Genomic DNA, 25,206 nt, shown 5'->3' with positions numbered 1-25,206 from the left:
TGTAGTGCTGGAGTTTGTGTGTGTGTGTGTATAGTGTAGTGTCAGTGAATGTGTATAGTGTAGTGTCAGTGTATAGTATTGGAGTCGGTGAGTGTGTATGCTGTAGTGTCTGTGTGGGTATAGTGTTGGAGTCAGTCTGTGGGTGTGTGTATAATGTAGTGTCAGTGTGTGTATTGCCAGATTCTTTGTGTGTGTCCATGGTGTTAGCATGTAGCCAGTGTGTGCATGTATGTGGTGCTAGTGTGTATGGTGTGTATGCTACAGTATGGCATTAGCACAAGTGTGTATCAGTGTATGGTGTTAGCATGTGTGTGCATGAGTGTATGATGTTGGCGTGTGTTACTGTATGATGTTGGCGTGTGTTACTGTATGATGTTGGCGTGTGTAACTGTATGATGTTGGCGTGTGTTACTGTATGATGTTGGCGTGTGTTACTGTATGATGTTGGCGTGTGTAACTGTATGATGTTGGCGTGTGTTACTGTATGATGTTGGCGTGTGTTACTGTATGATGTTGGCGTGTGTAACTGTATGATGTTGGCGTGTGTTACTGTATGATGTTGGCGTGTGTTACTGTACATTTGAGTCCATCTTTCTTATTCTTTCTATCGTGTCGTCTATTATTCTTCATTGATAAATATTGGTGACTAAAGCAGGCATTATAATATATAATATTGGGGAAATCCAGTCCTGCTCCATGGGGCTGTATGTAGCTATGATGCGCCAGTGTCTGCCTGCCCACCCAGACCCGGTACTCTACTGCTGCTGCCCCTCTTTGGGTCACTCTGGGGGAACCAGAAGGAGAAGGAAACGGACAGGAAATTCGCAAATTATCGTTCCGCGTGTGACGTGACCCAACGGTCTGTGTTTCCTACTGGAGGGGGACTTTCCTGAAACAAGGATGACTGCCCTGTGCACTCACTTCCTGTGACATCACATCCGCCTATCGTTGAGTCACTCCAGCCATTTCTGTGCATGTGCAGTGCAGATCAGAGGTAGTGGGTACCAGGCCTGGATGACCTGTGGGAGCCCAAAGGTAGTCACTACAGGGTTGGGGTGGACCGGAAGTAGTGGGTACAGGGCTATGATATGAGACACTTGGCAGTATTCTACAGAGAGTGAGGAGTAGTAGTCCACACAGGTTACAGACACTGAGGGTAGGAGGGGCTTCTTCCTCTCTGGCAGGCTGAGGCTCATGGGAGGTTTTTTTATGGTTATTTTAGGGAAGCCAAGAACATGCCCAACTGCATCGTCAACAACTGCAAGTACTACTCCGGAAAGAAGGTGGAATGTCGGGACGTGACACTGCACGTCTTCCCCAAAAACCTGGACGTCATCAAAAGGTGGCTGCAGCAGATGGAGGAGGCCGGCCAGAGCTTCGGGGACCTCGACGACTTCGCCCGGCGGGTCTATGACGGGAAGCGCAGCGACCTCTTCCGCATCTGCTCCCAGCACTTCACCGACGACTGCTATACCATCCAGGCTGTCCAAAAGAGGATCATGAAGAAGGACTCCATACCCACCATATTCTCCCCCCGGCAGGAAGGCGACAGGGGCCCACCAGCCAGGAAACCCCAGCGGGATCCGCTCCCGTCAGAGGGCAGCAGGGGTCAGTGGTCAAAGCAGCAAGGAATGGTAGGTGATGTCTGGCCCAATGCCATCAGCCTCTAAAGGCTCAAACCTTAATGGTTCTTAGTCTTAGACTAAGGAGCCATCTGTTGGGGGGGTAATACAGTGAGGGTATTAAACATGCATGGGATAGGCTTGAGTCTCTACAAGGGGCCAGGGGCAGATCTGTCTTAGCGCTGTATGACGCCACCTTTTTTTTGTGCAAATGATGTACCCTTCAAGAAATGCTAAATACCCTTCTAAATAAGCCAATCGTCTTCAGGGGTCGCCCAGGTCACGCTATAGACTTATTGGTCTTTTTTAAACACAGTATATGTATCTAATGGCAGAAATGGGCCGGATTCACCAAGTTCAGCCCCGCCCACGAGGATCAGAGCCGTGTCTCAGGGACCTTGGCAGACTCAGCTGGGAGGAACAAGGACAGGATCGGGGTGGCTGAGGAGATATTGGAGATCACCATGGAGATTGTCTACCTGCTGACAGGAGAGGTGAAGAAGTGATGCCATTATTCACTGGCAGTGTTCGCAGCACTAGCCCATCACTCATTTGGTAGACGATTTAAGTGCAGCCCTTGCTTGGTCGATAGGCTGAGGTGGTCCTCCTAGGTTGGTCCATAAGTAACATTTTATAATTTTGGGAAATATGATGTTCAAGGAAGATATTTCCAATAATCCAATCAACATAATCAATAGGCAGAGGAGACATGTTATAGGGGGCCCAGTCCACGCGTGATTGGTCCAAAAAGATGGTCGGTAGATGTATTTGGCTTCTAGAGTGGGCAGAGGAACCACTTCACCACCGACATAATCATCATCATCATTATTATTCTGTAGGACTATATTGTTGCGAAAAAGTGTGATGAGTATGTGACACATCGTAGGAGTTCCCATCTGTCAGACGGACCCCCCGGGACCCGGAGCTCCAGCCCGGTGCCTCCACCTCACTCGCTGACCCACGAGAGGAACCGCGAGCGGAAGATCCTGGAACTGACCCACAAGATGATGTCCCTGCTGACTGGAGAGGTGAGCGCTGCTGGGAACGGGACGTTATACAGTAACACCGAGGCGTGTGTCTGGATGGTGACGGCTCATTGTGTGTCTCAGGTTCCTGTGAGGTGTGATGATGTCACCGTCTATTTCTCCATGGAGGAGTGGGAGTATTTAGAAGGACACAAGGAGCTTTACAGGGACGTGATGATGGAGACCCACCAGCCCCGCGGCTCTCCGGGTAAGAGGTTTAATCCCTGCGGTCTGTGTGTAGATATTAAGGCATCTTCACTGTAACAAATAACCTGTAAAATGTGAGGTCCGTATAATAAATACTCGGCAATAAGGCAGCCGCGAGAGATCTCAGGAGCCGGGGCCGCTGTTACCCAACAAGACTTGCGAGTTTTAAAGATTCTGCCAGACGGGGAGCGTTTAGAAATGGCGGCGTCTCCGCAGGTAGAAGACATTTATCTGAAAGAGACTCTGAAATCTGCTTGTTTGGGAAAGCGGCTGCTTCACTTAATTTGATGATTTCTCTCCGACAGACGCGTCCGAGGTCAGAGATCGAGCCCCTAATTCTCCGCTGGACTGTAAGACGTCTCATTTTATTAAGGAGGAATCCGCCTCATGTGAAGAGACAGACATTTGTGACCCGGCGGAGTCTCCACAGACAGAGCTCACATCGACTCGTAATGAGGACGGACCCCCCTCAGATGAAGACGGAAATGTCTCAGCCCCCGATACGCACACAGAGCACGACGGGGGGGATAATACGTCTGTCCACGTAAAGGAGGAATCCGCTTCCAATGAAGATTATTGGATCCCAACCGAACCCAAGGAATCTACTTCTACTGATAAAACCCAAACCAGTAACACACATTTTCAGTGTGAAACACCCCCCGATGAGGGTACATATAGCTGCCCCGAGTGTCAGGAACGGTTTACCAGAGACTCTGATCTTCTTCTACATCAGACCATCCATGATAGATCGGCGGCCTCCTCTCAGGACTGCGGGAAAAGTTCTAACTCTCAGCACGTTAGGGATCAGCGTATTCACACAGACGAGAGGCCTTATTCTTGCCCCAGGTGCGGGAAACGTTTTAACAGGAATGCACCCCTTGTAAGACATCTAAGAATTCACACTCAGGAGCCTTTTTTCTGTTCTAAGTGCGGGAAAAGTTTTAGCAATAACTCACACCTTGCCCATCATCTCAGAACTCACAGCCAGGAGATGTCTTATTCCTGCTCTGAGTGCGGAGAATGTTTCACGAGGTACCTGCATCTTGTGCGGCATCTCCGTATTCACGCCCAGGAGAAGCCTTATTTCTGTCCCCAGTGCGGAGAACGTTTTAAAAGCGACTCGTGTCTTGTTCAACACCGCAGAATTCACCCCCAGAAGAAGCCCCATCGCTGTTCCGAGTGCGGGAAATCTTTTACCAAGAACAGGGACCTCGTCCAGCATCTCCGAATTCACACCGGGGAGAAGCCTTATTCCTGTTCGAAGTGCGGGAAACGATTTAACCGGAACGCAAACCTCTATCGGCACCTCAAGCTTCACAGCGCGAAGAAACAACACGAGCGTGCGGACTGCGGCAAAGGTTTTAACAAAAAGACCAACCTCGTTAGTCACCGGAATGCACGCACGAGGTAGAGACAGCGTCCGCGCGCAGGATCTTCGGACCCAATAAACGTATTCTAGGAAGATTACTGGGGCTGCAGGGGTTAAATTGTAATATTTAGTATTAAACCCTTTTGTCTCTGTATTAAGGGTGACTCGCCGTCTGGTCCACTGTGCCGTTACTAATCCCCGCGCCTCTGTTGCGTATGCGCCATTGTTGAGCGGAATGGAATCCATTTCGTTAGCCGAGGGTCCGTCGTGTTAACTCTTTCCTGTTCCCTGATAAAATACGCTCAGTCCCAATAAAGCGTGACTGGGGCGTCGTGTCTTCGCTGGCTTTATGCTTCTTTACTGACGTCCCTCACCCCTGCCAGATGCCCCTTCGCCTGCCTCCCGCCCCGCACTGGGCTCTGACAGCCATCAACAAACACTTTAAACGAGGACTCCAACTCCCAATATCCGTGTGGCAAGGAAAAGAGAGAACTCCCATCATCCCTATGTGATTTTGGGATTAAAAACAAACGGCCACCGATGACTCCGATCCCGGCAATCCTTACAGGAGAGCGGCCCGGTCTGCAGCTTCCCGATACACAGGAAGTACTGCAGGGGCTTGGAACGCAAAACCGGAAGTAACGTTTAACCCCTTCAGTCCCATTTCTGCGCTCTGTGGGTTCAGCGATGATTCTCTTTTCCTGTGAATAGTGTACCCGTGTAAACTATATATTGTTTTTTCAAGGAGAGATAGAGCTTTCTTTTCAGACCATAGTTGGGTGATTAGCTGAAGATTTAGACTGTTGTTTAGAGGTTGTGTTAGGGCGATGGGATGTAAGGGTTTATTTTCCTTTTTATTATTAGCTTTTTATATTTTTTTGTATATTTTTTACCGTACACCGTTATCAGCGCAGTAGGGTTAGTGGTTCTCGCAGAGACCTCTTGAACATGTTATTAATGCCAGTGATGTCACAATGACATCATTTAGCTCACTTTATTTTTTTTTTTAAATGATTATTTATTGTTTTATTTTAATGATTTTTTTTCTTTTTGCTGGTTTGTGTTGCAGTGTGAAAGCCAGCAAATACCCCCCCCCCATGCCAGAAAGTATAGGGACTGGGTAGTGGGCTCTGGGGTGAGCGTTAACGGGTCAGAAACGGACCGGACGTGGCCTCTAAAACCTGTCCTGTTTTGCCACCCAGACAGCCTACAGGCTCATAGCTACCTACTGGCGGTTTAACCCCATCTGGGGGGGCGTCCGTCGGGGTTTAGGATGGCCTTCTGGTATTTATTACCCCATTGGCTCATTGGCCCAGGTCGGTGTACCCGGCTGCATTTATCCAATCGCTGGAGAGGTAATAGGGTAATAGCCTCATAATAGTGCCGAGTATCTAGCAATAATATAATAATAACACATAACATATGTCAGTATATGTCAGTATATCTCCATCCCATAGTGATACTGAGTACCACACTGTGTGTTTACTATTATATTCCCTGGGGAAACCACCTACCTGCCCATCTGTGCCCAGACTCAGCACAGCCTGCACTACTACTGTAATCCTAAACAGGGGCAAAAGAAAGTAACAGACCGGACGCGAGAGAATTTACCGTTCGGAGACATATTGCAGTGAAAAGGGGTGATGTCTCTCGTGTTTTGAACTCCAGGCATGCGCACGCCCACCGCTACCCGTCGCTTTCACTATCCCCATGGCAACCGGGTCACGCGAGCGCCTGCGCGTACGGCATCGAGGGTCCTCCGCTGTTCTGCCGACCAGGACTACATCTCCCGTGATGCCCCGCGCCGGGCAGGCTGAGTTCAGTGATGTGTGCAGAGCCTGTAATGAGTGCAGAGGGGCGCAGGCTGACAGGTAAGTGTTCAGGGCCTAGGGGCTGCAGAATGCCTAATTAATGTCCGATGGGGGTACATTCACTCAGCTTTTTCATTAAAAATAACCCCCACGCCACCTATTTGCCCCATGGGGCTATTATAAGTCTCAATAATTTTGTTCTTACTGGTTAAAGTTAAAACTCTGGCTCTTTGGCGATACAGAAATGTTAATTTTTAGAAAATCATATGTTTTGCCCGAGTATTTTGCCCCCTGTTACAGGGAGACGTGCACTTCCTTTATGATACATACGGTGGCGCTGTCACGTGGGCTCCCACAATGCACTGGGGCCTCGGAGGACAGCAGCACGTGGTTTTATGGTCGTGGTGGCCGATGCGTTTCGCCATCAGCCCCTCCCCCATCTGTGCGATTTAATTCAGGGTTTATCGCGTGATTCGTTGATTCTTTGGCATCTAATTTACATTTTTTTTAAACACAAAATTCAAGCCAAACGCAGAAGGTCCTCGCGGAGATCTGGACAGGCGATGACCGAGAGGATCCTGGAGCTCGCCCTGCAGATCGTCTCGCTGCTGACCGGAGAGGTGAGCGGGGGATGGGGACATCTCTTCTGTACTCATACTCTTCATTTATGAATGACTGCGTATGGATTATCATCATCTTTCTTAATAAACAGGAATACACTTTTGTAAAGAAGCCTGGTGACCATGACCCAGACCGGCCCCCCGGGACCCGGAGCCCCAGCCCGGTGCCTCCACCTCACTCGCTGACCCACGAGAGGAACCGCGAGCAGAAGATCCTGGAACTGACCAACAAGATGATGTCCCTGCTGACTGGAGAGGTGAGCGCTGCTGGGAACGGGGCGTTATACAGTAACACCGAGGCGTGTGTCTGGATGGTGACGGCTCATTGTGTGTCTCAGGTTCCTGTGAGGTGTGATGATGTCACCGTCTATTTCTCCATGGAGGAGTGGGAGTATTTAGAAGGACACAAGGAGCTTTACAGGGACGTGATGATGGAGACCCACCAGCCCCGCGGCTCTCCGGGTAAGAAGAAATATGACGACTCATGTTTTACTTCTTAAGCGTTTGGTAACCTGGATAAGACGTGTGAGGGGCCCATCAGATATATCTCAGTACAGCCCTTGTTCATCAAGTCCTGTCACTTTGGCTATCGCTTCTCGTGTCTACCTATCTCTGTGATGGACCCTGTGATGTTTTAAAAGGGATATTAGACCGGGTTGGAGCCGCGTCTGACCATGACGGCTACTATCACACCTGCTTCAGACCAGCAGCTTCCTGGAAAACTCCGCCTAAGAACCATTGAGAGGTTACCCGAGACAGTTAGCTCAGGCAGCGTTCAAAACCTTTGTAAAAGTACATAAAGATGATTTGGGGTTAAAACCCGAAAAACCATTGCCCGTTAATGCCCTTTTTTAATCGTCTTTCACTGATAACGGTCAATACAATGACTTCTCGTGTCCTGCTAATTATATGTTCCAGGAGACGGATTGGTGGTCAGCAGAACATCTGAAGGACCTGGTCATAAAAGGTGCTTGTGGATGGACAAACTGAAAAAGAAAGGGAACCCGACCATGGAATCCTCTCCGCGGGAAGAACTCTGTCTCACAGTAACGTCCGCACCCCCCGGAAAACAGCAAGGAACGCGGCCGTGTAATATTACCGAGGAGGAACCTTCCACGTGTGAAGAAGCAGACCTCACCCGTGAAGATATTCTTCTACCCGCCGGACCGAAATGTATAAATAGTGAGGAATCAGCCATAGCCGAGGAAGGACATTTCACAGAACAAACTTCGCAGATGGGGTCTACTCGCCCTGAGGTCCTCCATGGACAAGAGCATTTCCCCCACCATGGCCTTCACGTACCCATAGGAGATACGCTCACAGGCACAGAGTCTGCTTACGCCCTTGAGAGGAACAGTCATCTGTCTTCTTCTGCATCTCCCGAGCCGCCGGAGAGGACGTTAAGCTGCTTGGAGTGTCCGAAGTGGTTTACGAGTAACTCGGCCCTCGTTAGACACCAGAGGACTCATAACGGGAAGAAGCTGGCTTGCTCTGAGTGCGGGGAGGAATTCACCTTTAAACTGGAACTTGTTACGCACCAGAGGGTTCACTCCTCGGACAAATTATTCATCTGCCCCGAATGCGGCAAACACTTCTTCTACAACTCGGATTTCCTGAAGCACCAGAAGTATCACTCGCGAGAGAAGCTCTTCGGCTGCGCGGACTGCGGGAAAGCGTTCATCCAGAAGATCCACCTTCTGACCCACCAGAAGATTCACACGGGGGAGAAGCCCTTCGGCTGCCCGGAATGCGGCAAGCGCTTCACCCAAAAACCCCATCTCACCCGACATCAGCTGACCCACAGCGGGGAGAAGCCGTTCTCGTGCTCGGAGTGCGGGAAGTACTTCCCGAATAACGCGTATCTGATCATCCATCGGCGGGTCCACACGGGGGAGAAGCCATTTCCCTGTCCTCAGTGCGGGAAAAGCTTCACCAACACCTCGAATCTCTTCAGACATCAGAGGCAGCACGAGGGGAAGAAGCCATCGTAACGTTCCGGAACCTTCTCGTCCTACTTAAATAAATCGCATGTGATTTTACGCGCCTTTTTCTCGCATTGTTTGCCGCCGTAGACTTGAGGAGAACAGTCCATGAGCTTCCGCTTCCTTCCTTCGGCTCTGTGTCATCCCATTAATATCCAGACCCCCCCTACCCATAGCATCTCTATGTCCACAGAGGGGGGCTACACCCTGAATCCCACTCTCAGCCTAATCATTTACGCGCCAGGTTTTAGCCCCTTCTTTATCACCGGAAGAGTTTGGAAAAGACTGAAGTCAACGGATGAGTGTGCAAGGTCACTGGAGGTTGCTGATCCTTCACGGCCGGCAGATCGGCCCCATCCGGCCCCCGTCTAGTCGCCCGTTTCTCCTGCTGTAAAGACTCAAACCTAAATCAGTGGTTGGTCTTGTCTTAGATTCAGGAGCCGTATGCCTATCCCCTCACTGTGTTACCCTCTACCGCTTCTGCTGGGAGGCTGTTCCACTTTCAGTAAAGTAAAACTTCTTTATATCACACCCAAGCCTCTGACCCTCTAGTGTTAGATTCCAGCCTCTTGGAACGCATTTCCTCCTTTGAAATAATCTTCACTTCTGTCCTTTGTTTACTCCTTTTGTGTATTTAAATATTCTCCCTCGTCTCTCCCCCACCCCCTCTCTCGTCTCCCCATCTTTTTTTTTTTTTTCCTCCCATCCCCTTTCTCTCCCCATCCTTTTTTTTGTCTCCCGTCCCTTCTCTCCCCATCCCCCCCCCCCTTTTCTCTCCCCATCCCCCCCCCCCTTTTCTCTCCCCATCCCTCAGTTTTTCCTGATCATTTTTCTCCTGTTAACCGTTGCCCTTTTTAGTCACTTCGTCTGATCTCTCTCCAGAATGTTATCGTTCTGGAGATGGGAACTCCAGCACTGTACCCACTACTCTAGCAGAGGTCTGACCATAGATCTGTAAAGTGGTATTAAAGCCCCTCGATATACAGCCCGGAACCCACCCTGCTTGCTTTTCTGCCCCTTTATCGCTTACCTCTAAGCCTTGCTTTCTGAAGTTTTTGGTCATTACTGACCCCTGAAATATGGACGCCGCGCAGGGATACTTTTTGAGGGCTCTAGAAAACATGGTTTTTCGGAAATTAATGTTTACTGGGTGTTGTGGCGCTGAGAAAAACACTGCATCTTTACAGAATTTTTTTTTTTTTTTTTTAATTCATTGGCATAAAACAAAACATTCATGGCAACTTAAACCTCGACATTCTAGGGAGGACCGGAATATATACATTTAACTGATACGGCCCCCCTAAAAAACAATAAAACGCGTGACGGACTAAAACACAGACGCGATGCATATATAATAGAAAAAAAATATATAAAAAATGCTTGCTACATAGAAAAAATACATAAAAACTGACCTGTTAGTAGGAATAAAATAGATTTCTTTTTCCCCCTCCCCGACCACGTCTGCCATTTAGATTTCAACGTTTCAAATTTCAATTTAATTTTACCAAATAAATCTGAGATTCAACTTTTTTTTATTTAAAATTTTAAAATTCTAAATTAAAAAAAATAAGTAAAATTGAACTAATATATATTTTTTTTGTTGACCAAGATTGGACATCTTAGTAAAAAAAAAATATATATATATATATACCGTATTAGCCTGATTATAGGCTGATTATTATGGGGCACTTTTTCCCCAGAATATAAATCTTTAAAGTGGGGGTGCGGCCTATAATCGGGGTTTTGTATTTTTTTACCGTCTCCAGGGTGTCTGGAAAACCGGATCAGAAGACTGCAGAGCGCTCTCGGTGGTGCGGTCCGGCCAAAATGCACCCCCCCCCCGGCAACGCAGAATGTAGATGAGGCAGACAGGCGCAGGAGGCGGAGATCACTAAAGTTTCGGTACGGAGGGTGGGAGCCTCATACATTACATTAAATGTATAAAAAAAAAAATGGAACGTCCCGGACATTCTAAGGACATTAAGATAAAGAATTAATCCCGGGTAGATCCAGTCTAATGGTAGTAGGACAGGTCATCTCAACGACGAGGCCATAGAACGATCAACAGACATGACGACCAATGAGAAAGAGGAACTCGTGTTATGGAGACTGGAACGAGTTTTCCCCGACGTGGGTCTTCAAATGCTTATTCATGTTGCTTTTGTCCCCGAACATTCGGCCGCAAAGGGAGCACGCGTAGGGCTTTTCTCCGGTGTGTATCCTTTGGTGGATAACCAGGTGGGAGCCCCGGCGGAAACATTTGCCGCATTCGGGGCACGAGTACATTTTCACCCCCGTGTGGATCTTCTGGTGAGTGGCCAGGTTGTTTTTTTGCGAGAAGCATTTCCCGCACACGGGGCAGGCGTATTTCTTGTCCTGCGTGTGGATTCTCAAGTGCCTGTTGAGGTTCTTCTTGTGCCCGAAACGCTTCCCGCACTCATAGCAGGAGAAGAAGCTCCCCGCGTGGATCTTTTGATGCAGGAGAAGGTGTGACAGCTGCGTGAAGCATTTCCCGCACTCGGGACACATGTAGAGGTCGTCCACCGTTCTAAAGACCTGTTCTATGAGGAGCGGGGAATCATAAGAGCTTCCTGCAGAACATCGAGAGCAAGTTATCTCCATTCTATCGTGACTGAGAACATCGGCATTACCGCTGAAGCGTTTCTGGCACCTGGAGCAGGTGTAGATCCTCAGCCTCTGGTTGAAGGAGGTTCTACGATGGAGATCGATTGGGAGTTCCGTGTTCTTCAAGAATGAGAGGTTCTCAGATGTGTTATAAAAACCTTGAGCATTGACTTCTACGTGAACCTTGTCTTCACACGAAGGCGGTTCTTCCTCGATAGCCCCAGACGTATAATGTGTGTGTGGGTAACTGTCCGTGTCTGTAAGTTCATCGTCGTCATCATCACATGAGATCGGTCCTTCCTCAATAATAACCGGCGAGTATTGTCTAGGTGGATTGGTCTTGGCGCCTACGTCCTTGCTCCTTGGGACGAGCTTCTCTTCAATACTTACAGAGCCGTATTCCGTGTAGGTTTGGTGCGAAGGGGACGTTGCGTCGGTCTTCTGGGAACTTCCTTGGCCGTACGAGATCGTGTTCTCCTTAATTTGAGGAATCTGTGGAGCATCACTATAAACGATGTCGCTGTCGTCCGAACATTCGTCGTCGTCGCTGACTATCGTCACTGTGTCGTCCGGTCCTGCAATAGATTCATATATAAGTGGAAGCGTATCTCGCTATGAAGACACGGTTTGGGGGAGGAACCTGGACATTCGAGTTCTAGATGTTTATTTCAAGAAAAAGAAATATAGGACCAAACGATTGCCCTTCTAGGGTTTTCGTCATGTCCACGTGCACCCTGCTGTGATCGCTTAGTGACTTGGCCATGGAGGGTACAAAAAGAGGGAGAAAATTTTTTTAAATGATCAGACTCCAGTGATGTCACCATGACATCATAAGGGCGCCATCCAGTTCCAAGAGAGATTCCAGAAAAATAAAATGTAAAAAAAAAATAACCCAAAGTATTGCACGTTCCAAGTACTAGAGATGACCCCCGCACACCTCTCACCTACGGAGCCGAGGGGCTGGTGGCTCTTCACCTCCTTATCGTCGTTCTCGGGTCCTTCTAAGTACTCCCACTCCTAGGGGGAGAAACACAAAACTCAAGACGTCATAGAAACCAGACCCTCCCCGTAAAGACCTAGCTGGGGAAGCTCTCACCCCTCCGGTCAGCAGGTGAATGATCCGGTTGGTCAGTTCCAGGATCTTCTTGTCATACCGCCTCTCGTACATCAGCAAATGGGGCGGAGGCACCAAGCGAGAGGTCTGCTTCCGAGTGAAGTCTTCCTGTGAGTGGTGGCTGCTGCCGTGTTTGAGGGTCTCACTGGACTTCTTCATAACAACGTAATCCTAAAGATGGACAGAAGAGACCAAGAGGAACTACAGCTTTAGCGACAAGCGGACCTCTTAACCTCAGAATGGTATGATCCACTGCTGGCTTGGACCAAATACAACGGGGCCCCCTCACCTCTCCGGTCAGCAGGTAGATGATCTCCAGGGTGAGGTCCAGGATCCTCTCAGCCATCTGACCCCTGTCTTTGTTCATCATCGCCAAGTCCGCTCAAAGAAAAGACCCCAGCTACCCAAATATCAGCCTGAAAGAAATTAACTGCGATGACTGGCAGCTGCTCGTCAGCATGAAGCACAGACCCCCACCCCATAGTGATACTGAGTATCCCCCCCATTATATCAGCAGCACAGACCCCCCCAGCCCATAGTGATCCTGAGTATCCCCCATTATATCAGCAGCACAGACCCCCCAGCCCATAGTGATACTGAGTATCCCCCTATTATATCAGCAGCACAGACCCCCCCCAGCCCATAGTGATACTGAATCCCCCCCCATTATATCAGCAGCACAGACCCCCAGCCCATAGTGATCCTGAGTATCCCCCCATTATATCAGCAGCACAGACCCCCCCAGCCCATAGTGATACTGAGTCCCCCCCCATTATATCAGCAGCACAGACCCCCCCAGCCCATAGTGATACTGAGTCCCCCCCCATTATATCAGCAGCACAGACCCCCCCAGCCCATAGTGATACTGAGTATCCCCCCATTATATCAGCAGCACAGACCCCCCCAGCCCATAGTGATCCTGAGTATCCCCCATTATATCAGCAGCACAGACCCCCCAGCCCATAGTGATACTGAGTATCCCCCTATTATATCAGCAGCACAGACCCCCCCCAGCCCATAGTGATACTGAATCCCCCCCCATTATATCAGCAGCACAGACCCCCAGCCCATAGTGATCCTGAGTATCCCCCCATTATATCAGCAGCACAGACCCCCCCAGCCCATAGTGATACTGAGTCCCCCCCCATTATATCAGCAGCACAGACCCCCCCAGCCCATAGTGATACTGAGTCCCCCCCCCATTATATCAGCAGCACAGACCCCCCCAGCCCATAGTGATACTGAGTCCCCCCCATTATATCAGCAGCACAGACCCCCCAGCCCATAGTGATACTGAGCATCGCCTGAGAAGACGAGGACCCCACACCCACCTAAACTTTGATCTTCTTTTACAGGCCGAGCTCTGCCCCTACTACTCCTTTCAGCTCTCTCGCATGTCTAGAACCGGGATAACGGACAGCTGCGGTGCGAGGGATCATGGGAAATGTAGTTCCCAGGTGCAGACGCAGACTCTGCAGCGCATGCGTATTCACCAACGCCTAGCAGGAGGAACCGCACTGTGCGTGCCGTCACTTCCCGCGTGCAGTATCGTGCTGAGCATCTCGCGCATGCGCAGTACCCACTAGTACCCTCCAAACTCATTATTATAGGGGATGATCACGTCGTGTTCAGCAGACTATTTTATACAATTATTCTATTTAACGGAAATGCCAAGTGTCTCGAAACGGTCCTGGAGGCCCCTCATGCCGGGGTCCCCCAGCAGCAGCCATGTTTTCCATACGTGTCACTGCTGTGCGCAGGTATAGTGCTGCCCCCTGCAGGGGGTATTAACGCATGGAAGAGAATAAAATACTGTTATACCCCAAGGTCAGGAAGTGGGGCAGATGTGACTTGCTGGTACATGCGGCCCCTTGTACACGCCGGGGGCCTGATGTCTACACTGCGCGGATGAGCACGCGAGCAAAGGGTCACGGGAGTCGTAGTTCGTAGAGAGTGCATGCGCAGTGAATGAACGAGCGCGCGTACCCCCCCCCCGCCGCCGCTGCGTTTCTTTCGTCTCCCGTGGTAACGGCAGTCCCCGCGCCTGCGCAATATCGGGCCTCGTGTAATAACGTCACCATACGGCCGTACGATTCAGGCTGAGAGAACAGGGGAGGCGGAGCGCGGGTACTTGGGGCAGGCAAATGGTACGTGCCAGGTGTGTGGGAGGGAACACAGGGCTGTATGCCCGGTGTGAGTGTGCCCTTCCCTTCTCAGCCAGCTGTGTGAGTGCCCCTCTCATTCCCCAGTCTGTTTTTTTTAATATGCTCTCCTACCCCCTTCCCTTTCTTTTTGAGTGTGCCCTTCCACTCACCCATCTCTTTATGAGTGTGCTCTTCCACTCCTCCTTCCCTTTCTTTCTGAGTGTGCCCTGGCACACCCCCTCCTGTCTCTGAGTGTAACCTCCCATTGCCCCCTCTCTCTATGTGCACTCCTGCTCTTCTCTCTTTTTGAGTGTGCCCTTCTCTATCCCTCTTTCTTCCTCTGCCCTCCCATCTCTTTGAAAGTGTGCCCCCCTGGCCCTTCTCTCTCCCCTCTGTGGCGTCCTACCCCTCTTCTATTTTTTGGAGTGTTCCTTCCCACTTGCCCTTCTCTCTCTTTATCTTCCTTTGTGCCCTCCCACCCCAGCCTCTCTCCTTTTGAGTGTTCCTTCCCAGTTGCCCCCTCTTTGTGCACACCCACAAACCCTTCTCTCTCTCTCCCCTCCCACTTGCCCTTCTCTCTTTCTTAGGGTGCCATCCCACTCGCTGATCCCTTTTAGGCTGCCCTCCCACCTCCTCATCTCTCTTATTGAGTGCGTCCTCCCCCTCCTCTGTGTAACTCCACAGATCTCTTCTGCGGAATGTGCTGGAGATACGCCGGTTATAAGTCTCTCTGTGTTCTCTTGAGTTGCGGTGTGGCCCCGGAGGGGGTGTGTGGCCCCAGAGGGGGGGGTGGCCCCGGAGGGGGGCGGCCTGGGTTGTGTTTCTTACATCTTCGTTCTCTTCAGTTTTAACCCTAAATTGGAAATACGACAAGATCCGTACAGCGGCCGCAGCCCCTTGAGCTGGGGAAGATGGACCAGGACAGGACCCAGATACACGAGAGGCTCCTGGAGCTCGCCCTGGAGATCATCTACCTGCTGACCGGACAGGTGAAAGGGTTAATTGGCAATTTTATTTAGGAAAAGGATCCGCTGAGATCACGTTGACAGCAGTACAGTTACAGGCGGCTCCTCTCCTGCTCCCCGCGCTCCTCTCCCGCCACCCACGACCCGCGCACCCCTCCCGCTTCCTGATCAATTTAAATGTCTCTTTCTCCTGTTGGCTCTCCCCCAAGCCGAACTTATTGCCAAATGTATCATAATGGCCCCCAAAGGGGGAGAAACTTCTAATGGAATTTCTACCTGCTAAACCAAACGATTCTAAAATGTATGCCTTGATCCAGATCTTCCAGCTCCGGTCACAGACAGGCTGGTGGATGTTTTGTGAATGGAAGTCCAGCAGAAATTGTTTGATCTCAGAGGGTTCATTTCTCTGCTTTCTTAAAACTGTGTTCTTAATCGATAGGATCATGTTGTTGTGACGAAACGCAGCCTCGCACAGAGCAGAGGTGTCACCGAGCCTCCATCTCGACCGATGACCCACGAGAGGAACCGCGAGCAGAAGATCCTGGAACTGACCAACAAGATGATGTCCCTGCTGACTGGAGAGGTGAGCGCTGCTGGGAACGGGACGTTATACAGTAACACCGAGGCAGGTGTGTGACAGCAACGATGGGGTCTTCAGTCATCACATGTTCCTCACACTCTGGCCGGCTACTGATTGGTAGCCACCACGGTCCTCGGAATAAGGTGCTTCCACCAGAGTGATAACACAACAAGGGACCGGATGCAAAACCACTAATGTTTATTGGGGGAAAACACAGGGTCAATGATGGACAGGATGATGTCCTCTTATGGAGTGTCTGGATGGTGACGGCTCATTGTGTGTCTCAGGTTCCTGAGTATGGCACCGTCTCTTTGTCCATGGAGGAGTGGGAGTATTTAGAAGGACACAAGGAGCTTTTCAGGGACGTGATGAAGGGAAGTGACCATCCCCACCCTTCTCAAGGTAGGAAATAGTTCGGTCGTTGTCCCATCTGGAGAAACTATGCTTTTAGATTCCTTGATTATTTTTATTTCTATGTTTTTTTTTTTGTTTTATTAGGCTTTTTTTTCCAGGCATCGGCCTATCTCTAAATGGTAAAAAGTAAAATTTGAAAAGTTGTTTTAAAAAATCATCGTTAATAAAGGCACCTCGAATATATTGTTTCATGTATTTGTTATTTTTATTTTAAATAGATGGATCCGTGGTCAAGGATAGAGATGACAGATCTTGTAATCCTATTTCTTCCCTGGGTGACCTTAAAAAAGACATAGAAAGTACCCGGGGTAAAGTGAAGAAGGTAGAGCTAAAAGCTGTGAGGAACATGGAACTTGTGAAGAAGACGAAAATTCCCAGAGATCTCTGTACATCATCTCCTGCTAAACGGGATTCGGACTCCAGGAAAGAGAGCAAACCCACCGACGTTTATACTCCGACGGATATCACTATATGTATTAAAGAGGAGTCCGTGTCATCGGAGGAAGAAGAAGACCTTTCGGCCACCAAAACGAGCGTGACTGAAAAAGGCACCCCTAGTGGTGGTTGGGAGGATAGCGAGGATGATCGCAAGACGAGTATTGACTTGGAATTGGTTGGTTCTCACCAAAGGACGAGCAGCGGGGGCAGGGTTTATAGCTGCGGACAGTGTGAGAAGTGTTTCGCTAGCAGCTCTGAGCTGTCCAAGCATCGGCGGGTTCACAAAGTCAAGAATTTGACCTGCGACGAATGCGGGAAAGCCTTCTCCTACAAATCGCATCTTCTGAAGCATCAGAGGATCCACACCGGGGAGAAACCGTTTTCCTGCGACGAATGCGGCAAACGTTTCACCAGCAAAATCAACCTGATCACCCACCAGCGGATACACACCGGGGAGAAGCCGTTCGCCTGTTCCGTGTGCGGCAAGTGCTTCACCATTAAAACAAACCTTCTCCGGCATCAGACTATCCACACGGGGGTGAAGCCGTTCGCCTGCTCGCAGTGCGGGAGGTGTTTCACGAGCAGCTCGCGGTTCCTCGCCCATCAGACCATTCACACGGGCGAGAAACCCTTTTCTTGCACGGAATGCGGGAAGCAGTTTTCGGATAACTCGTACCTCGTCCGGCATCGGAAGATTCACACGGGGGAGAAACCCTTTGTGTGCTCCGAGTGCGGGAAGTCTTTTATCAGTAGCTCCAACCTGATATCCCATCAGAGGATCCACACGGGGGAGAAGCCGTTCTCCTGCCCGGTCTGCAAGAAGAGCTTCAACAACAGCTCGCACCTCGCCAAGCACAAGAGGATTCACACCCGGAAAACGCCGTACGCGTGCTCCGAATGCGGGAACTGCTTCACCCGAAGTTCTCATCTTCTCACGCATCAGAGCGTCCACTCCGGGGAGAAACCGTTTGCGTGCCCCGAGTGTGGCAAATGTTTTGGATGTCAGAGTTACCTGAGTAGGCATATGAAAGTCCACACTCTGAGAGAAAGTACTTTACAGTCGCACCTATGATTAGCCCCCCCAGGATATTATTAGCTTTTATTTATCTAGATATTTATCTTAACATGCAGCAAATGATTTATTTGAGCCGTACTGCTGCTTGTGTGCGTGTTTTAGAGGATTAATAAAGCTTTATATCTTTTGATCGGAGCAGCATAATATGTTTCTATTGGACTTCCATAGATTATACTTTTTTCTTCAACTGATATAACTAATCCCGTCCTTATAACCTGTTATAGCCTGTATATTCCTCATATTATATATTATATACTCTCCGCCCCTATAACTAATTCCGTCCTTATAACCCGTTATATCCCTGTATATTCCTCATATTATAAATTATATACTCTCCGGCCGTATAACTAATCCTGTCCTTATAACCCGTTATATCCTGTATATTCCTCATATTATATATTATATACTCTCCGGCCGTATAACTAATCCCGTCCTTATAACCCGTTATATATCCCTGTATATTCCTCATATTATATATTATATACTCTCCGGCCGTATAACTAATCCCGTCCTTATAACCCGTTATATCCTATATATTCCTCATATTATATATTATATACTCTCCGTCAGTATAACTAATCCCGTCCTTATAACCCGTTATATCCTGTATATTCCTCATATTGTATATTATATACTCTCCGGCCGTATAACTAATCCCGTCCTTATAACCCGTTATATCCTGTATATTCCTCATATTATATACTCTCCGGCCGTATAACTAATCCCGTCCTTATAACCCGTTATATCCCTGTATATTCCTCATATTATATACTCTCCGGCCGTATAACTAACCCCGTCCTTATAACCTGTTATATCCTGTATATTCCTCATATTATATATTATATACTCTCCCACTGTATAACTAATCCCGTCCTTATAACCCATTATATCCCTGTATATTCCTCATATTATATATTATATACTCTCCGGCCGTATAACTAATCCCGTCCTTATAATCCGTTATATCCTGTATATTCCTCATATTATATACTCTCCTACTCTCCGGCCGTATAACTAATCCCATCCTTATAATCCGTTATATCCTGTATATTCCTCATATTATATATTATATACTCTCCGGCCGTATAACTAACCCCGGCCTTATAACCCGTTGTATCCCTGTATATTCCTCATATTATATATTATGTACTCTCCCACTGTATAACTAATCCCGTCCTTATAACCCGTTATATCCTGTATATTCCTCATATTATATACTCTCCGGCCGTATAACTAATCCCGTCCTTATAACCCGTTATATCCCTGTATATTCCCATATTATATATTATATACTCTCCGGCCGTATAACTAATCCCGTCCTTATAACCCGTTATATCCTGTATATTCCTCATATTATATACTCTCCGGCCGTATAACTAATCCTGTCCTTATAACCCGTTATATCCTGTATATTCCTCATATTATATATTATATACTCTCCGGCCCATATAACTAATCCCGTCCTTATAACCCGTTATATCCTGTATATTCCTCATATTATATACTCTCCGGCCGTATAACTAATCCTGTCCTTATAACCCGTTATATCCTGTATATTCCTCATATCATATATTATATACTCTCCGGCCCATATAACTAATCCCGTCCTTATAACCCGTTATATCCTGTATATTCCTCATATTATATACTCTCCGGCCGTATAACTAATCCTGTCCTTATAACCCGTTATATCCTGTATATTCCTCATATCATATATTATATACTCTCCGGCCCATATAACTAATCCCGTCCTTATAACCCGTTATATCCTGTATATTCCTCATATATTATATATTCTCCGACCGTATAACTAATCCCGTCCTTAGAACCTGTTACATCCCTTACGTAAGTGGGCAGTCCCGTGACGTCGGTGGCGGTCCCGCGGGAAACACCCCAATTTAAAGGGAAGCGGCCAGGACTGCACACTGACGTAAGCGGAGCGGTCCCACTGACATTAATGGGAGTTCCCCCCGATGTCTGAGCGCTGCTCCTCTGGTTCTGGGGGTCAGGACCGGAATCCTCTGGGCTGCGGGAGCGGGGATTTGACTCGCCCCACTCCCCGCCTATTTTCCAGCTGGAACTCCCATTAACGTCAGTCCCCAGTAAATTCCTCGTCTCCTCTTAACTTGCGGCCTTGATCTGAGGAGATCCCCGATGCGCAGCGAGGGACCCAAAGACACAAAATGGCTGCACACGCAGAAGGAATCTAGATTAAACAGTGGAAGCTAATTAATAAGGATGATAATTATTAATTGATAATTAATGAAGCATTTTTCTCCTGTATTTACTATGAGGAAATGTCTGCAATTCTGCCTGTAAAGGTTCAGGGTAGAAGACAGGAGGGCGCTGGGTCGTCCGTTCCCCTCAACTACTACTAACTATGAGGGGCACAGAGCGACAGCCGTTACTGGTAACCTAGCAACAGCCACCAACAAAATGTCGCCCGCCGCGCAGCGCGTTTCGTGTCTCTTGTGCGTAGATCTCGTCGGCGTGCTTTTTACGTCGCACGGCTGCGGGTTAAGCTTGGTCCCGGGAGCCGCCGAGGAGGTCGGTGACCGTTTACCGTTAATAACGGAGAGAGGGCACGGGAATCGGATGGTCTACCTGGGAGGGGAGCGGGCGTTGTGTGACGTAATATACCCGCGCCTCGCCTCTAGAAGGCAGTTACAGCTAAAGGGGCAGATTGGGCAGGTCTGAGGGAGCCCTGCAGCTAATGGGGGCCACAGATAAGAGGGGGTAAATGAGGAGGGAAGGGGTTAAAAGTGGACTGGGCAAATACACATGCCCCCCCCCCCCTCTGATACATACCCCCAGCCTGAGGCAGTAATGCGAGACTTGCCCCGTGTTCACGCACTGGGGTAGGAATGTGTATATCGGCCGTAGCGTGGCAGATAACGTTCCTTTTACCATTTTACGCTGTCCCTAAATAGTTTGAATCAGCCTTTTGTTTTCAGAGGCTTCTAGCGGCGTCTGATAATGAGCCACGGCGGCCGGCTGGCGACCGGTAAGGTCCTGAACGTCTCCTTGGAGATCGTCTCGCTTCTGACCGGAGAGGTGAGGAGTTTCGGGACCCTCGTTATATATCGGTGACCTATGGGGGGTGGTAACTTCTATGCTATGACATCATATATGATGGGGCGGATTTATGGCATCGTTATTGACCTCATAGCCTTGGGTTTGCGGCATCTTTGTGTAACCTGTGCCACCTCTCAGGGGATTTTCTTGCCCCCTTTGCAGACTTGCTTCTAAAATGTCTTTTGTGCCAGATACCCGCCATCCCAAGGGGTCCTTGGAGCGACCCCACGGAGAGAGCGGCGGGGTATTACAAAAAATTACAATGCGCAGTAGATGGTCTACAGCCCAGAAGCCGTCACTTCTATGTCATCTCATGATACTTTCTGAATGTGTAGAATTATGTTGTTGCCAAAAAGAAGCAAGAACCCAGAAGCAGCCTCCGTGTGTCTGACGGACCCCCAGGGGCCCGGAGCGCCAGCCCGGTGCCTCCATCTCACCCGCGGATCAACAAGAGGAACCATGAGCAGAAGATCCTGGAGCTGTCCAACAAGATGATTCAACTTCTCAATGGAGAGGTGAGCTTTGCTGGGAACGGGACGTTATACAGTAACACCGAGGCGTGTGTCTGGATGGTGACGGCTCATTGTGTGTCTCAGGTTCCTGTAAGGTGTGATGATGTCACCGTCTATTTCTCCAAGGAGGAGAATTCTGAAGGACGCAAGGACGAGAAGACAAAGAGTCACCAGCCTCTCAGCTCATTAGGTGAGAAGAGCTTTCTCCTCCACGAGCTGTGTCTGCTGCTGGGGGTGAGTGAGATAAAACCTCTTCTGTGCCTCTACTTCCTGCGCCAGCGAGAGCTCAAAGCTCTTTCGTCTCCAGCAGGGGCCAGAAGACGGACACCAGAGAGTGTCTGAATGCTTTATCAAAGGCAGTCTACGCTTTAATAAAAAGTTGGGAAGTATATGCACAGAAAAGGTTTTAGCTGCTGGACCTTCAATAACCAGGAGGACATCAAATAGTCTCGACCAAGCGGGGCCGATCTGCCGGCGGGTTCTATCTTCACCCTGCTGACTTCTTCAGGCTTTTGTGTTTGCTTCTAGGTAACGGATCCAGTACGGCAGGAGGATCTCACACTCCAGCTAACCCACCGAACTCAGCGGGAATAAACACGCAACAACCAGAGCCAAGTGAGGGCGTGAAACCCGAAGACGATATAACAGCCTCGTGTGAAGAAAGGAGGCCAGGAGAGGTGGAAATTAAAGAAGAGGAGTCCACGTCTTTCCTTATCAAGGACGAACCGGAGTCCGGGGAAGAAGGGAGTCTGTCGGACGAAGACATTGATAGGTCAGCAAGCGTGAAGGATGAAGTGGCTTCAAAGCTCGTCACCAGTGAGACGTCTGACGCGGAACTGACGTGTCCTCTGTGCGGGAAAGAGTTCACGTATAAAGCCGACTTGATTTTGCACGAGAGGGAGCACACAGGGGAGAAATCGCTCATGTGCCCCATCTGCATGAAAGGCTGCACGACCAAACCGCACCTGGCCACGCACCTCAGGAGCCACACCGGAGAGAAGCCCTTCGGCTGCCCCAAGTGCGGAGAGCGCTTTATCAACATGACCTGCCTCGTTCGGCACGAGCAGAAGAACCACAGGGAGGAGAAGTCCTGCGCTATTTGTGGCAAATGTTTTAACCGCACGTCCAACCTCCTCACCCACCTGAGAGTTCACAGGGGAGAGAAGCCCTTCCAGTGCTCCGAGTGCGAGAAGAGCTTCAGTAAGAAGTCAAATCTGGCCGCTCATCAGAAGATCCACAGAGGAGTGAAGCCGTACGAGTGCTCGGAGTGCGGAAAACGGTTTGCCAGGAACTCACACCTTGTCACCCATCGACGCATTCACACGGGTAATTGGGGTAACTACAACAGATGGGATGATGGGAAATCGTAGCAAAGAGGTAGTCCGAGTGGGTGAGATGTTCTAGTGGCTGATCTACTTAATGTGTCTCTGTTTCCACACGCAGGAGAGGAGCCGTTCCGCTGCGAGTTGTGCGGGAAACGCTTTAAAAGGAGCTCAAACCTCCTTGCGCACGAGAAAATTCACCTCGGGGTGAAGTCGTCCCAGTGCTCGGAGTGCGGGAAAGGCTTCATCGACCAGTCGAGTCTGAGTCGGCACCGCAGGATTCACCTGCGAGAGAAAGAGTCCGCATCTTAAGAACGCGGGAGAGGCTTTGCCCTTTGGTCCTGATCTTTTTTGGCCATTTTATCTCATTTTGTGAGGGGGGGGGGGGCGCAAAGAAACTTCTGGGAACCATGGCAACAGGGTAGGGGTATATATTAACAATATAGTCTGGCTACCCCATGACTCCTGCCCTGTAATGGAGCCTAAACCCCTCTACTTCCTGCCCTGCGGGAAGCTCCTTATATTCCAAGCAGAAGAAAGTACAGTTTGGAGACGAACCATGAAAAAAAAACAAAAAAACTGAGATTGTGTTTCTAGAAGTTCTCATCGTGTTTCGGGGGAAAAAAATGGACTTTGAGACAAAACTTTGTTTAATCATGACAAATATTTAAGATGTAATGTAAATGCTTCTAAGCTGGTTGAACTGTATGGGGGGTACCAAGAGTGGACTGAAACCAATTTTTGTTGTTATAGAGACTTTTCTGATATTCGTTTCTATGGAAACAGACCAGGCCGTGAACCCTCCCTGGTCCATCCTCTGACGGCGAGGCGGCCCCTTTCCATTTTTATTTTATTTTATTGTCTTGTTATTAATATGGACCAGTATTGTACATTTTTTCCGTTTGTAATTTCACAATACTTCATTTTTCCAAACATTTGTTATCAGGAGTGTTTGTCTATGGCGGCATTCAGGTCGATGTATTGTGTGAGGTCCACCATCTGCTGTACCTCCTCACGTCCTGCTCGGGGAGGAAACAATAAATGTGGGAATTCTACCTTCAATGAGGTTATGGGAGGCAATGTAGCTGGCTGATTAGTCCGAGAGGGCCATTTATGTACCGCGTCCGGGTCCTCTACATCCGTGAGTTCCATAAAAAAAGATCAGACTAAAGGGGTATATATATGAGCAATATACAGGGATATAACGGGTTATAAGGACGGGATTAGTTATACGGCCGGAGAGTATATAATATATAATATGAGGAATATACAGGGATATAACGGGTTATAAGGACGGGATTAGTTATACGGCCGGATAGTATATAATATATAATATGAGGAATATACAGGGATATAACGGGTTATAAGGACGGGATTAGTTATACGGCCGGAGAGTATATAATATATAATATGAGGAATATACAGGATATATAACGGGTTATAAGGATGGGATTAGTTATACGGGGGAGGAGGGTATATAATATATAATATGAGGAACATACAGGATATAACGGGTTATAAGGACGGGATTAGTTATATGGTCGGAGAGTATATAATATATAATATGAGGAATATACAGGATATAACGGGTTATAAGGACGGGATTAGTTATACGGCCGGAGAGTATATAATATATAATATGAGGAATATACAGGGATATAACGGGTTATAAGCACGGGATTAGTTATACGGCCGGAGAGTATATAATATATAATATGAGGAATATACAGGATATAACGGGTTATAAGGATGGGATTAGTTATACGGCCGGAGAGTATATAATATATACTATGAGGAATATACAGGGATATAACGGGTTATAAGGACGGGATTAGTTATACGGCCGGAGAGTATATAATATATAATATGAGGAATATACAGGATATAACGGGTTATAAGGATGGGATTAGTTATACGGCCGGAGAGTATATGATATATAATATGGGGAATATACAGGGATATAACGGGTTATAAGGAGGGGATTAGTTATACGGGCGGAGAGTATATGATATATAATATGAGGAATATACAGGATATAATGGGTTATAAGGACGGGATTAGTTATACGGCCGGAGAGTATATGATATATAATATGAGGAATATACAGGATATAACGGGTTATAAGGACGGGATTAGTTATACGGCCGGAGAGTATATAATATGAGGAATATACAGGATATAACGGGTTATAAGGACGGGATTAGTTATACGGCCGGAGAGTATATAATATATACTATGAGGAATATACAGGATATAACGGGTTATAAGGACGGGATTAGTTATACGGCCGGAGAGTATATAATATA

The 25,206-nt window shown here is 48.5% G+C and overlaps 1 protein-coding gene across 1 annotated transcript; it reads left to right on the top strand.

Annotated features, from left to right (window-relative positions):
* Positions 1-6,597: 6,597 nt before the first annotated feature.
* Positions 6,598-17,988, top strand: LOC149275518 (uncharacterized). The gene is made up of 5 exons (XM_089504636.1): positions 6,598-6,654; positions 6,747-6,911; positions 6,993-7,116; positions 7,573-8,641; positions 17,127-17,988. The coding sequence occupies exons 1-5, from the start codon at positions 6,598-6,600 to the stop codon at positions 17,986-17,988; spliced, it is 2,277 nt and encodes a 758-aa protein (XP_089360762.1).
* Positions 17,989-25,206: the final 7,218 nt, after the last annotated feature.

The sequence above is a fragment of the Sceloporus occidentalis genome, unplaced genomic scaffold, assembly GCF_023333645.1.
Source record: "Sceloporus occidentalis isolate IW3139 unplaced genomic scaffold, rSceOcc1.0.p SCAF_282, whole genome shotgun sequence".
NCBI lineage: Eukaryota > Metazoa > Chordata > Lepidosauria > Squamata > Phrynosomatidae > Sceloporus > Sceloporus occidentalis.
Note: the sequence above shows the minus strand (reverse complement) of the source record. Positions and strands in the feature narration are given on the sequence as shown.